The 15,576-nt window shown below is 46.1% G+C and overlaps 2 protein-coding genes across 2 annotated transcripts; one reads left to right on the top strand and one right to left on the bottom strand.

The window, feature by feature from the left end:
• Positions 1–44: 44 nt before the first annotated feature.
• Positions 45–8,725, bottom strand: LOC135823303 (CXXC motif containing zinc binding protein-like). Its single transcript, XM_065336165.1, has 8 exons — positions 8,481–8,725; positions 7,237–7,320; positions 4,832–4,888; positions 3,445–3,526; positions 2,106–2,137; positions 1,456–1,530; positions 980–1,045; positions 45–649 (listed from the first exon to the last, which is right to left on the bottom strand). Exons 1-8 carry the CDS (start codon positions 8,484–8,486, stop codon positions 572–574), a joined length of 480 nt encoding a protein of 159 aa, XP_065192237.1. The 5' UTR covers positions 8,487–8,725; the 3' UTR covers positions 45–571.
• Positions 8,726–8,791: 66 nt separating this feature from the next.
• On the top strand, positions 8,792–10,857 carry LOC135823302 (glycoprotein-N-acetylgalactosamine 3-beta-galactosyltransferase 1-like). Its single transcript, XM_065336164.1, has one exon. It carries the CDS (start codon positions 9,093–9,095, stop codon positions 10,146–10,148), a length of 1,056 nt encoding a protein of 351 aa, XP_065192236.1. The 5' UTR covers positions 8,792–9,092; the 3' UTR covers positions 10,149–10,857.
• The last annotated feature ends 4,719 nt before the right edge of the window (positions 10,858–15,576 follow it).

Raw genomic sequence — 15,576 nt, 5'->3', positions numbered from 1 at the left:
CACACACACACACACACACACACACACTCCTGTCTTTAGCAATATCTGCTGCTGTACTAGAATCAAGCCTACTGTTGTGCTTGAATCAAGCAGCTGTTTGAGAATAAAACACAAACAGCAACAGTGGAGTTGGATAAGCCAGCAGTATCCGAGGCTAACGTGGCAAAGCAAGGACTGGTGTAACTAAAGGAAACGCTGAAAGGATTCGAATCAACATAGCGGGAATGAGAAAAACTTTGGATTAATTCAAAAAATAAGCTCTTTCATGTGGGGTGAATGTGTTAAAAAATCAAGCTCAACACCTTTTTAAAATACCCATTCAGCGTTCTAAGTAACAGGATCAGCATCAGCTTTGACAGCAATTTTAACAGCAAGGTAGCGTCGCAGGGCATGCCTAGTTATTGCCTAATGTAGTCAATGTGACTGAGGAGACCACGGTTCAAGCATAGATGTCATCGCTGCAAGCGGCTTCGAACATTGCACTGGCACCTGACCAGTCATCATACTTGCCCTACGTGCAGCACTTGATGGATTTTCTATGCATGTGGCAGTTCAATTGTAGCAGTTATGTTCATGCCCGTACAAACTTGAACTCCAGCTCGTCGATCGCAACGGAGTCCCCGGCCTTCTCGTCGTAGTCGCACCACTCCTGATAAGCACACCAAGACAGAGGCGGGCTATAGGTTATTACATATTTGCGTAGGCAACGAATTGCAGTACGCGTACAGGAAATGATACTTACAAGAACAGCTACAGTAGCGATAGAAAATTAAGAGGGTGCTCATAGGCCTGTCGCAACATAGCCAGCACTTCACACATGCAGTTGAGTCATATTCGTTTTGACAGTGATTCACAGGCACAACTTCTGAGGCTGACCAATCTTCAAAGGCCGCCATTGCAATGTACAACGGACCCAATTCTCAGCCGTACTTGACAGTCGAAGAGTGGTTGTAAATATTGAACCTGTAAAAGATCTTACCATTTCTGTCAGATCAACATCCTCAAACTTAGTTCCTGATTCTTCACCAACACACACAAAGCCACTCTGCAATGAGGAAAACAAGCAGATTAAGAATTAGCAGAAAGCAACGGAAAGTACACCATGGTACACTGAGACAGGAACTGAATGGACTCGTGCAGCAACATGCACACACACACTTCATCCGTAAACTTCAGTGAACGGATGAAGGAGTACATGTAAGAATAAAATACAGCCCAGGATTGCTGAAGCTCCATCACCCAACCAAGCTCAAGAGAGTGCCACAACTGAGTACCGTAAAAGTTTCGATCCAAGTATCTCTCCCCGTACTTATTGAGGGAGAGAGAGAGAGAGAGAGAGAGAGAGAGAGAGAGAGAGAGAGAGAGAGAGAGAGAGAGAGAGAGCGAGAGAGAGAGAGAGAATGAGAGAGAGATAAAGAGAGGGAATGAGAGAGAGAGATAGAGAAGTTGACTCACCCTCGGAGAAAACTCGACAATTTCAAGTCCTCGACATTCAAACGTGACAATGCTCTGAAACTGACTACCGCCAGCCTGCACACGATCATCATCAGTGGAAGAAAGAAAAAACTACATCAGCTTGGGAAGAAGAAAACTCGCCTCCTGGTGACTACCCATCACTATCAATAACATGAATCCACCACACAAGACTACAATGTTGCACAGGGCACATGTCCTAGGGAGAGGGACTATAATTATGTTTACATTGCTGGAGTACATGACGGTGGTGGAATACGGACGGCTTGTCTACACAAATTAATACCATTCGTTCTGCCATTCACGTGGAAAGACGCCCAATGAAGGGTGGCTTGTGCTCAGGTGACATGCAGAGCAATACAGAAATTAGACCTAAAATTTTGTAGAGGACCCAAATATGCTAGAAATGAAGCCCAGACCGCACAAAACTTGAGGCTTGCTTGGTGAAGATTGGCGGGGACGAGAAGAAATACCCAGCTGCAATGGCCAGGCTACGGCAGGAATATGGCCTGACTAACACAGCGTCATCGCCCACACACAAACACACCCTCACTAGAGCACGGAATTCGCTTGAACTCGTTTCTGTGCAACAATTGTGAACATCTGTGACCAAACAGGCAAGTCTGTCGTACCTTGTAAGCCTTGATCGTATCTGCAAGAAGATCTGCAACAGGGCGGAAAGACACAAGCAGTGACAGAAACTAACTGTCGCATATAGTTACAAGCTTCACTGCTACCGGAGCTACATTTAGATCTGAGGGAGATAAACGTCTAGCGCAGATAGGCCCCACTCAACACTTTAGCAGCTGCTTGTATGCAACTGCACAGCAGACAAGAACACACCACCAGCCTCCACGATTGAGTAGCAAAGAGCTACAACACACAGTACTGCGGTACAGAAAACATGAAACAGGGGCGTCAGAAGGTATTTTAGTGTGGTACGGTCAGCCACCTGAAGTACAATTTACTCGTGGGGGGGGGGGGAGGGATGGCTGGGCCGAAATTTTTGGAAATTTAGAGCCCAAATCAGTGCATTTTATTGATTCACGGGGTACTTGGGGCAAATAGCGGTACGGTCAATACCGTAGTGACCGTACCGTGTGCGACGCCCCTGTGAAAGCAATGTGATGTCCTGGCTTGAAGCTACCGTATTTCCGGAGTATAAGCCGCACTTAAAACACTCATAATTCATCCACAGATAGGCGATGTGGCTTATTATTTAAACAATTTACTACAGTGAAACTTGTCTAAGACGACCGCTCAAGGGACCTTCAAAATGCGGTCTCTGTTACCAGGTGGTCTCCTTATCCAGAGGGTCATTCGACTGGAAATAGCATCCCTTGATCCTGGCTGCAGTGGTCTTCTGGGACAGGTGGTCGCCTTATCCGAGTGGTCACCTTGACAGGTTTTACTGTATACAGTTGAACATCGATTATCCGACCACCTCTGGGCAGACAGCTGTCAGGCGGTGTTCAGATAAGGCAAATGTTCCGGATAAGAAACATGTACATGACCATCTCCACCTGATATCATCCTATTCAATATCACCTTCTCTGATGAGTCTTATGAAGGCGAAACAGCTGTCAGGAGGAATTTCAGTATCTACCTGCAACCCTTCCTTGGTTGGTGTGTGTAATGGCTACTGAGGGTAGCAGTGAGTCGGCTGTGAGAGCGCATGGAGGAGAGGAGAGGAAGAGTTCTTTACATGTACATGTACGACCTTTTTACTTTTCAAAATTTTCGTATTTTTTGAATGGCTCACTACATGCACAGTGCGTACTCTACGGCACGTGCGCCCAAAAAAACTGTTACGGATAATCGAATGGTCGGATAGTCGATGTGCGGATAATCGATGTTCAACTGTACTAGGAAGTACAATGATCAAATGAACCGTGAAATACAGGGTAGATGTCTGTATTTTGTGACAAAAAGCCTGTGTGTGGCTTATTCTCCGGAAAATATGTTACATACCTGCACTGTTGACACGTGAGCACAGCTTGCACTTTATGATCAGGTTAGCATCTCCACGACTGCCCGGCATTGCGCTTCTTTCCTGGTCAAGAAGAAACGGGACAGAGCGTGGCAGCATATTAATTTAGATACCCATACAAAACTCAAAAGCACACTGTAACGAGGAGCATTACAGTACTGGCGGGCGACAAAGAACGGAGCGCGGAAGAACGACCCAGGCTAGAATTTCACCAAGCACAGCATGCCAGTGAAATACAGTATACGGTGACTCAACTATGCATAGACTGTAATACAGGTGGAATCCTGATAATTCGAACCTCCAAATGCCAGAAAAAAACTTCTCATTATCCGGACATTCTAATTATCCAAACATGAACCCACAACACAATATGTATGTCAAAATGCTCCCCTGGTCACGCAGAGTTGCGCTATGGACCTTAGACACAGATTTCACGGATACTGAACTGACCAGCACAGCCTGCTCATGAAAACTGAACTGATTAGTACAGTGTACAGTGAACTTCGAATTACACTTTGCTAACTTCGAATTATCAGCACAAATCCCACACATTTTCTATGTAAGTGGAATCTGTGGAACTTCGAATTAACCAGACATGTCCGGTTCGAGGTTCGAATTATCAGAAACATGTGGGAATCGTATTGACAGAAATCGGTCCTGGAAAAACTTCTAATTAAGCGGAATGTTCGAATTAAGCCATATTCGAATTATCAGGATTACATCTGTACATGAAAACAAGAACGGTCTAGGCTAGGAGGCTGACCCCCCCCCCCCCACACACACACAGTTCTTCGGCAACCGACAGCACTACTGTGCTGGCAATGGTCTAAACTTTAGCCTTGCCACTTGTGTTACTCCTGGGTTCACCATCCACTGTCTGCTTTTAGAGACTTAAAACTCTAGTTTCCAACATGTGTCGTCGGTTTCGAGTGCCATCGGTTCAAAGTCGTTTCTGGAATAGCATTGTACTAGATTCTACAGCTCAAGAGCATCCAGTGCGCAGGTATAAGATTACTACTGTACATGGATATGAACTGTTTAAAAAAATGACTTCGGCTCGATTTTGGTGCGGGAGGGCCCAGGAATCTCAATTTTTTTTGTCTCGCCTAAGCACCAAATATGAGAAAATGAGATTTCGAGATCAGTGCGATCACAAGGTCTATGGCACCTTCCGGCAAAATTTCACTTTCAAAATCTGACAAGAACCAGTTCAAAACTAAACATTGGATTGGATTTCTCCCGGCAAGTCATCAGCACACCGCATAGGAATAAGCGTGAAGTCTCTGAAGTTGAAAATAAGCCAGTATACGGTTGTGGCCTACAATACGGGCAGTGCGGAAAATAGTACGACAGGTTAGCATCTCTTACCAAGCCACAAATATAGATGAAGTTTTCAGAAACTTCACCGCAGCTGAGGCACTTGACCTATGGACAGATCACATGAGGAACAATTCATTGGTGAAAATATTCTACCGATGTACCCCAAACCCGCATCACAGAAACAGAAAGAAACAAAAACTGACTTGACACACACAAACACACACACACACACACACATGTACTTGCTCACTGCCAAAACTGGTCACGTGGGTCTCCTGGGAGAGAGGAGAGAGACTCAAAAGGAATCTTGGAAAGATGACTCAATTGGCTATTGAACCGCCCAACGGCCGACACCCCCTGAAATCCCTACATTATGGGTGGACTTGGGAAATGATTCCACATATGGGCTCACCACACCTCAGTAAGTGGGTGAGGACAAGGTGCAGAAAAAGGATTGACGGCATCAGGGTATCCGTCCCGGGATCCAACTGCAGTTACCCCTGCCCCCAGTGAAGTAATACTTGCTACTAGTGTGGGTGGCTAAATCAGAGTGGATCTGATATAAGCTTCACTAGCACCATTGATTACACAAGAGTTAATCTAGCCAGAAGCAGTCTAGGGTTAACAGGTACAGTCGACCTACCCTTATAACGATATTTGCGTCAGACCAAGAAATATTGTTATAAGGGTAATATTGTTATAGGGGTAACTGGTTCATTTCATACACATACGTCATAATGCATGGATTTTGTTCATTTTTTACACTCTTCATAGCGTAAAAACTGACATACATGCACATTATGTACACAGCAAGGTGCCCACTGGTGCCCCCATTGCATTTCGTTATGTCCCAGCGACTTATCAAGTGAAGCTTGCCCTACCTGGATAGTGGGCTCTACATCTTCCCTGCTAGATATTGTTATAAAATGGAAAATGTTGATTGGTCAGCCCATTTTATATCGTTATAGGGGTAATATCGTTATTGCAATATTGTTATAAGGGTAGGGCATTGTATACAAAAGTCAATGGAGTGATTTGGTTTGGCAGAAAAATATCGTTATAACGGTAATATCGTTATAGAGGTTATCGTTATAAGGGTAGGTCGACTGTATGTATACTTCAAAAGAAAGTATAATATATGAACCCTGAGACCAAGAAAGGTGGCAAGTACAACAATACACCGTCAAGCAGCCGAGCCTGTCGGCAACAGACTCAACACTATCTGGCATAAATGTACTGAGTACCCACCAACCGAACTAGCTGGCGCATGCGCGCACACACACACACACACACACTACTACTACTATCAATCAGCTACCCCAGTGGGGTCACGCCGCCCTCCACTCAGAGAACTGAGCGCAAGGTGAGGGGCAGTGGCGCAAACAAAACAGGAAGTACAGCAAAATGAATTGAAAAAAAAAGGAAATCAAAACAAGCTGCCATATTGATGGAAAGGGACTCACAAACAGAGGAAGGAAATATCACAAACCAGATGAACAGTCTGCTGTGGGTCCACTATGTATAACATGCAACGACTGAAAAAGGAACACAATTAATGTGAACATGATGTTCTGTTCAACAATAACGTCTGTACGCGTACTGCTTCGGCCTTCATGCACCAGGAAAGCACAATCTTGAGCTGGAGGGTGGGCACCGAACGTCCCACAAGGGCTCCACAAGACGTACTTTCACGAAACGACGAGGAGTATGCGCAGCAAGCTAACATCACTACACCATCGCCGCACGACGACTGGCCACTCAGGTCCAAACAACACGACAAATTCACAATTCCAGCTATCACCGCGCAGGAATAAATTGTTGCGAGTGTGACCTGTATCCTTCCTCATCCAGGAATCCACTTGTTTTGCCGAACGCCACTGCATTGTTACAGGCTGGGGATTGATCCGAGGGCTCGCCACGCCACTGCGGAGGATGCGGAAAGGACGTAAGAAGACGGTGACGGCAACAAATAATTACCCGCCCTGGTCGTCAGCTCACTGAATGTCCTTCCGCGCGAGCGAAACCGGCTGCAAGGCATGAAAAGCCTACTGCCAGTCAATACCCAGGGACGACCCTGACCAGAAGGCCAAGGCCGCCCCGTGGAGGAGGCCAACAAAGAGAAAACCAGGAGCTAACAAATCTGCTTCCTCTACGTGAAGCAACTTGGACACACACACACACACACACACACACACACACACACACACACACACACACACACACACACACACACACACACACACTAGTGTGTGTGTGTGTGTGTGTGTGTGTGTGTGTGTGTGTGTGTGTGTGTGTGTGTGTGTGTGTGTGTGTGTGTGTGTGTGTGTGTGTGTGTGTGTGTGTGTGTGTGTGTGTCTGCCATAGACACAATCAGAAGTGACTCATCAAATGAATATGTTCAGTCAGTATACATGAAATCTTTCTTTGCTGCCCGTGTTTTATTTTGGTCTCACCTTGAAATACCACCGGAAGTCATCACCAGAAGCCTTCATATCAGTAACATTCTGAAGGTTTGCCTTCATTTGCAAACTGATTTTCTGGAGTAAAAAAGAAGACCAAGAGATGATAAAATTAAATTGTTGCGGCAGTAACTCGCATTTGGGAAATTTGTCAGTTCGTGATTAACAGCATTTAGCGACCGTGGAGTGGATTGGAACTGGGTACACTGAAGAGAGAGAGAGAGAGAGAGAAAGAGAGAGAGAGAGAGAGAGAGAGAGAGAGAGAGAGAGAGAGAGAGAGAGAGAGAGAGAGAGAGAGAGAGAGAGAGAGAGAGAGAGAGAGAGAGCATGCCAGATTGATCAATGATCATTGATGAATCATGTCGCACCAAGGATGACTTTATCAGCATCCCGGTTGTACGGTTGTGAAGCCGTGATGAAATGTCTACTGAGAAATGAAATGATAGATTGGTGGTCGGCATCACAAGCGGATTCGCTGCCATGTGTTTCGATTTACCACTGCCAAAATCCCATCAATTCTCTCTTTTGTCAGCTTTGGAGTACAACTACAGTTATGTAGTAAGTACCTGCTCCATATGCACTGTTTGGCTATTATGTATTATGTACACCTTTTGCCATTCGTCTGTGTAGTTTCGGAGTTGTAGACTGGTTGCCTGCACACTCATGCATGACATACTGGCAGTAAAGACCGTCAAGGAAGCCGCTCTGATACGGCTACCACCGGTCCTGGAGTATCACTACAGTTAGGAACAGAGGTTATCATTTCCACTCATGTGCGCTTGGATGGGGGGGGGGGGGGGAATCACCAATACGGGATCCATAATTTTGGAGGTCCCGTGAACGGTCGGCCGTGAACGGTCGGCCGTGAACGGTCGGCTAACGTGTGTTTCACTCTATTTGCTGTTTGTTCCCGCTCACCAGGTACCACACTACAATGTCCCAACCACCAACAGTTCTATTTTTTTATTATGGTCGTCTCACAATCCAACCCTGTGGTAATGTTCACTTTGGATTGGCATATTCCTACACTCACTGACCCTTGAAAACCATTTACACGATATTACGGCTAGTCTGAAGTGCCAATGCACGATGAACAAAACTTCATCACCATCACGGATCGTGATTGAGTGTTGATTCGAAGGACTATTTCAATGATGAGATCTAGGAATGAGTTTACAATTATCTGAATTTGCAAATCAAATACTAGAATTCTAGAAACCAATTTCATTGATACGTACCACCATCGTGACGAGCGTAGGGGAGTGCCTCCACAAAAACCCTGTCTGCAAGAAATCCTTCGATTTGAAACAACTAGCTACTTGTTCAAGGAGATCGAGTAAACTAGAACTAAAAAATGAGCCACGTAATAATTGTAGACGAACTCAATCGCAGAAGAAATGAGCAGATCAGAAATCAAACAGAAAGTGTTTGAATCTGGCATTCATCCGAGTCGAGACGCCTTCGAGGCTTCGAACCAGCTTCGAACACAAGGACTGTGCGGCGTCGGCTAGTGGCGGAAGAGCTCGAGCGAAACGACAGACGCACTGTGCTGACGGAAGTGAGGGAGAAACTGTTGATGTCGACGTCCTTGCCGCTACTGCATTTTCGCTTCCGTGGAATTAAAAAAAGTTGTTGAATGTTTTTCTCCCGGAGTAGCATGTACCGACTGGCGTAACGAGAGATCAGCGACAGGCGCAAATGGAAGCCTGAGGCAACGTCTCTTGTAATCTACACCGTGTTGCATTCGTGGACATGACAGGAAGCGGAGCGAGCAAGTAGGAAATAATATTTAAAAAGGCTATGTTGTGGAGATGATGTCATAGATTGTCACTGTCACTTAGTGTGTGACTATGAAGGCAAATTTCGTATGGATGTTTATTGCTCTCGTGGTGGTGTGTGTTGGCACATACTTTTTCAAGACATTACCTTGGAATGATCATGCATTACCTTGGAAAGACCATGCACCTTTGGAAATGTCAACCCAGCAACAAACCACTGAGACGGACGCACAAAGTGTAGTGGAACCTGACGTTTCGGCGAGGCAAGCCGCAGAAGATACCCAACCGAGCGTGGAGAAAGTGCTGGCTCTGCGCTTGCTGTGCTGGGTGTTGACGGGCACGAAGACGTCGCGCGTGTACGGCGCGGCCATAATGGCCACGTGGGGTCCACGCTGCGACAAGCTGCTCTTCATGTCCAGCGAGAAGGACGAGGCCGATCTGCCCGGCCGTGTGTCGCTGCGCGGCGTCTACGAAGGTCGGCCGCAGCTGGTGGCCAAGTCGCGGGCGGCGTGGACGCACGTCTGGGAACGGTACAGCAAAGACTATGACTGGTTCCTGAAGTGCGACGACGATGCGTACATCATCGTGGAGAACCTGAAGCTGATGCTGTACCCGCACCCGCAGACCAAGCCGATCATCATGGGTCGCAAGCTGCGGGATGGATACATACGGTACATGTCCGGTGGGCCGGGTTACGTCATGAACCGGCCGGCGCTGGAGTTGCTCGGCAACGCCATCAAGACTGGCTGCATGCACAGCGACAACGTCCACGAGGATCAGCTGGTGTCGATCTGCCTGCGAATGATGGGAGCGGAGCTGCGAGAGGGACACGATGCGAGAGGTGTGCACCGGGTTATGCTGCTGACACCGGAGCTGCACCTCAACAGGGGCATGATCGTGCGCACGGACTATTTCTGGACGCTGAAGCGGGTCATCGGGACCGAACATGGTCACTTGGAGACCCTGGAGGGACCGAGCTGCTGCTCGGATTTGGCCGTAGCATTTCACTACGTCAAGCCCCCTATGCAACGCGTCCTTGAGTTTCTTATCTACAGGCTGCAGCGGTTTGGAGAGCGGCAACGCACCGTTGTCATGAAGAACACTACATCAGAACTTCTAGAAAACTAATCCTAACCTGCAGTGTACGCGTTGTGGGAAGTCTTGATGTTCTCTGTGACCCACTGCTGAAGCTACATGTCAAACCATAATTAAGTAAAGCACATAAAACAGAGGGGTTCCCGGCTGTCCAAGAGAGTTCTCAATACCGAGAGGCAGAGCTAGTTCAAACAAGTATTTTACTTCGAGTTTCACGCAGTGAGCGATCATCAGAAAACAGTAAAGCACACATATATAAAAATGAGAATGTAAAGGACATGATATGGGGCAATTGATGAACAAACACTGATCACCAACAAAACCCGGTATTAAAAAAAAGATATTGACCATTTATACTGGATCTATTATGACTACCCAGTCTGTTGACAGGGGCTAAAGACACACGTGAGAACGCCACACACAATACAGGACGAAGTTTAGCAGCTAGATTCACCTATTATTTATAGAGATCTGCAAATAGATCCTTCAAAGGGCTATTACAGTACACTATTTGAAAGTGAATATTATTATTTATTATTTAAAAGTATCCATATACATGTACAGTCAGACCTCGCTTATCCGGTCCTCGTTTATCCGGATCCCTCGCCATCCGGAAGAAAATAGTTGGTTACAAATGTACAGCATATGCCATGCTTACATACAGTATGTGTGTTCGATTATCCGGTTCCCTCGCCTATCCGGATATTTTTGTGGAAAACGGATGTGTGCGGTTATGCGAGGTCTGACTGTATGTGTATAATCTACTCTTGTCCTAGTGTTTACAATTTTTTGTCTCTAAATAATAATTATATCATTGGCTCACTGTCTGAGTTCTTACCCGAGTTCAGACCTGAGTGTATAATTTACCTTGCCAAAGATGATCAACGGGTATACACAACATTACATACCGGCAGGCAAAGTGATACTGGGTATGCCACTCTGGGTTATGCCGATGCGTGTTTCAGGTTTGCTTGTGTTACCGTGGGTGTACCGGTATACTCTGTTGTCAGGGTTCCTAATACAACCCGGCCCCGACGACCTAGGAGCTTGTAGGTCTACATTGTCCAGTTAGAAGTCAACCTGTGATAAATCAGTTATACAGCGTTCTAGCCAAAGGAGGGTAGGGGGCCCTAAGGGGGTTCAGCGCCCCCTCCCCCCCCCCCCCCCCCGCACTACCCTGATTTAGCGCCTCCCCCCCCCCCCCCCCCACACACATATACTCATTTGTCGTTTTTTTTGTTTTTTTCAGGCAATTCAACGAAAATGTAGTCGATAGTCACTAATTAACAGAGGGATCATAAAGGCACACTTGTCTGGGGTGAAGTTGAGGGTTCCTCTCCCTTACATTGTGTTTTGCATGGCAAGACAATTTTGGAAAATGGAAAAAATGTGTTACGGGGTAACTCTTTCCCCTGCCTGCCGCCGCCCCCCCCCCCCCCCTACTATTTTTTACCTGGCTAGAATCCTGGTTATACAGTCATGTACATGTACCACAAGTCCACAAAGGCAGAAGAGAACAGAGACAACGTGCAAGGTCATTGTTGTAATACTGCGTTTCATGCACATAGCGGTGCATGTAGCAAAGCTAAGGCAATCCTCAGACAACTGACTGTTCTCTTCTGCCTTTGTTATCTGGCTCGCTATTGTGTGTACCACAAGCACCTGTATGCCGAGCTTCATGTGCGATTATGAATCAGGTACTAGTTCGGAAAGGATTTGCTCCACACACTGGCTGCGTTCGATTATGCACTTGAATCGATTCATGAATCCATTCGCATGCATTCAAGTCGTTCGATTTTCACATCATGAGCCCTGGAATCGATTCGGAATCCATTCGCCCTCTTCACATGGGGTGATGTGAATACCGTATTTTCCGGAATAGTGCGCACTTTAGATGTGCTATTTTAGGCCCTAAATCGCAGGTGCGCACTATGCTCCGAATATGAAAATGCATGTACTGTACTTCAATGAAGATTGAAGTGCACACCCCCAAGATTGGGGGTGCGCGTTATACAAAGGTGCGCACTATTCCGGAAAATACGGTAGCACGAATCGATTCAAGAATCGATTCGCGTGCATAATCGAACGCACTCACTGGAGCTCGCGCTATTCCGCTTGACTTGACACTTGACTGACTCACGAATGCCATCCAGAGCACACGAGAAGTCCATCGAACCTTCCACTCCGCAAACCTGCAAGAAAGCGCCACTCCTACAGACTTGGCTCGGAGGTGACAGCGTGGTGAATGACCGAGGGGCCTCGACATCATTCTGTTCTCACCATCCAGGAGCGCGACTGACTCACGCTGCTATCTGGTGTTCACGAGGTGTTTGTCGCGCTGGAAACGGAGCGTCCCTAGTTTGTATTATTATTTATTCTTGTTTTACTACTACTAGGGAGTTCCCAACAGGCGGCGACGCCTTTTTACTGTCAATAATGTCCCAGCAACTTACGCCTTCGGCAATGATCATACTGTACAAAGGGTTCGTAAGACCTGTGATCGAATATAGCTGTATTCCGTGTGGTCGTTTGGATCTAATAAGAAACCCATGACCACTCTTGATCAATCACAGGCAAGGTTTGGTAGAGCGCTACTGAAAAAGAAAAATTTGCATTTGATTACACTTCTTCCAAATCTGTCTTTAAAAATTCTAAATGCTCCCTAGAGTCACTAGCCTATCGTCGTCAAATCATCAGTCTCACTACTTTTCACAGATATGTTTTCCATCATCGTGATTATCTTGCTGATTTCCATTTCAAGATTACGACTAGTGAGCGACGACCAAATAAAATCATTCTTCCCAAATTTAAATCATTGTCTAAGTCTCTCTTCATGTTCCGAACTGCTATTCTATGGAACTGTTTACCCCCCAGTCTAACATCGGAAGCCTCGCTCTATAAGTTCAAAGCTGCCCTCAGGAAATTTACAGCTGACCATGCTTATGCAATCAACGGAATTCCGCCACCTTGCAGTTGATTTTCCCCATTTCTCTCCTCATCAATCCCTACTTGCCTTTGTACATACATCTACATCTACTAGTAGTAGTACTGTTCTTTCAATCAAAGGAACCCCTCGATAGGCACATTGCCTTTGGGTCATTTCATAATAATAATAATAACAGGGAACCCTAGGAACATTTTGATAGATGTATCCCTGGTGATTTTTGGACCTGGAGAGCACTATATATAAGACTTAGTGGTGCTCTTCAAGCACAATCTTCCTCAGCCTACTCAACAACAACAACAAAAAAACAAAAAAAGCGGCTCAACTGATGAGGGGTGAATTCCCCGAAACACTGACTCTGTGCATTGAGCAGGGAGTGGTGCTTTCTTGCAGGTTTGCCGAGTGGAAGGTTCGATGGACTTCTCGTGCGCTCTGGATGGCATTCGTGAGTCAGTCAAGTGTCAAGTCAAGTCGGCTGAATAGCACGAGCTCCAGTGTGTGGAGCAAACCCTTTCCTAACAATCATCGCCGAAGTCGATACCACTATTTGGTACTAGTTTGCCCAGAAATGGGTTCTTGACCACAATGTCTGTGCATATTATTGATCAGCATGGTGAAACACTCCGGCCAAAACCTGGATCAGTGGATGAAACCTTCTCATGGTCATTGCCGGTCCACATTTGGAGGAGTAGACCTAGAGGGCAGTGTGGTCGCTTCTCGGTACATGTACTGAAGTATATGTACTATAAGTACTTCGAGTACTAGTATGTACCTGCTGCATTGGTCCATTCCGTTTCCGTTTTCATCATCTTAGACAGTTAGAGGGCTTGTTTTTGTGCTGTTTCGTATTTGGTACCCCAGTTAGTACTCCAGTTACTCAAGTGCATCGACTGTGCAACCTTAGAAAAGTTACAAAAGGGTTTACTAGTAGTTCGTTTGTTGTATTAATACAGGCACTTTCCGCAGCTACATAGTATACAGTATCAGTGTGATTGTGTGCCGGGACTCGGCCCGGGAGGCAATACATCTTGCCAGAATCTAAAGTACACGTCTCCTGGTCTGATACATGTACTAGTATAACATGATTGCATGATCGCAGAGAACGAAATAATAGAGCTTTTAGGGTCATTGCACCTGACGTGTGCTCGTCGTCAGTGAAATCCGGTGTCATGAAGAAGACGCCCTGCACTTGCCCCTACGTACGTAGGCCTTGCACGGACTCAGTGTTCTCAGGTGTGGGGCCGCACAGCGTCCGACGCTATTGCACATGACAGTCCTGATTGGATTTCGCTGAAAAATGCTCCCTGCTAGTGAAGGCACTTAAAAAAAATTTGATGGAGGTCAAAGTCATCATGGTCATCACCAGATCACGGTAGGTCTACCCGGAGACACTCCATTTCGACCTCTTGCAACTGGGAATACTGTAAAACTGAAGCATGGTCTGTACATGATATACAAGACTACAAGTGCATCGCCGGCGGCATGCAGTCTGAACTACTTACTCGTGTCGTGAACGTGATGATGGCTATGCACTACAAAGTGCAAGTCATAATCATTGCACTTGTGAAGTTGAGATGGTATGTTGGCTGTTGGCTCAAATACCAAACAAAGGCAGGGTGTAGCTCAGGAATTATTTATTTTCCAGCCAATGTCACCTTTGCCTGTTAAAACTTAAAACACGTTAGTTGGAGACGACGCCCTTACGGTGGCGGTAGGCGAACACGCAGGGCGGGGACGGGGTGCCATGAATCCCACCCGAGCCGGATATCACCGAAATGCCGATGCAGTACTATTAGTATTACCATGATAAAGCAGTTGCTCAGTCAGACTCATTGAATTATTTGAAACTCGAAATACAGCAAGGAGGTGTGCCAGAATGCAGGGCAACTGTCACGAGATGTCAACCATCCTCTTGTATACTACAGCTACGGTGAGAAAATAATGAAGACATCATTTACACAAAGCAGATCTACATGCATGTACATGTAGCTACTGAATGTCTTGGCGTGCGGCCGCTAGGTCCAAAACCCAACTCAAGGACAGGTTCCCTCCGACGCCCCTGCCTGGTATCTACCGGTAGTTTGGACTAAGGAAAACCACACAGTCTGTTTCTTCAACTAGAAGAAAATTATTTACTTGCCTTCCGTCATATCATCATCATCATCATTCATAATCATGCCCATGCATCCAGACTAGACCAGTGTCTGCCTTGGATCATACTATGAATTCCTATACTAATAATTATATGTAGGTATAAACAGTTACATGAGTAGCACATAGTCAGTGACATACTCACATAGCAGCAGGAGGTAGATCTACACATACCGCATTTATTATAATACCGGTACATGTGCACGTGATGCTGAAGCTTCGAAAGGTATGGCCCGGTCTCGTACTTGTAACACTGAGCCTGTGACTGAGTGTGAGTGTGAAGCAAAGAACTGAAAGAAGGGTTTAATAGTGAGTACACACAGATCAGGCCTGACGACGATTCACGAAAAGTTTGTTGAAAACTTA

This window comes from Sycon ciliatum, chromosome 8 (genome assembly GCF_964019385.1).
Source record: "Sycon ciliatum chromosome 8, ocSycCili1.1, whole genome shotgun sequence".
In the NCBI taxonomy this organism is placed as follows: Eukaryota; Metazoa; Porifera; class Calcarea; order Leucosolenida; family Sycettidae; genus Sycon; species Sycon ciliatum.
Note: the sequence above shows the minus strand (reverse complement) of the source record. Positions and strands in the feature narration are given on the sequence as shown.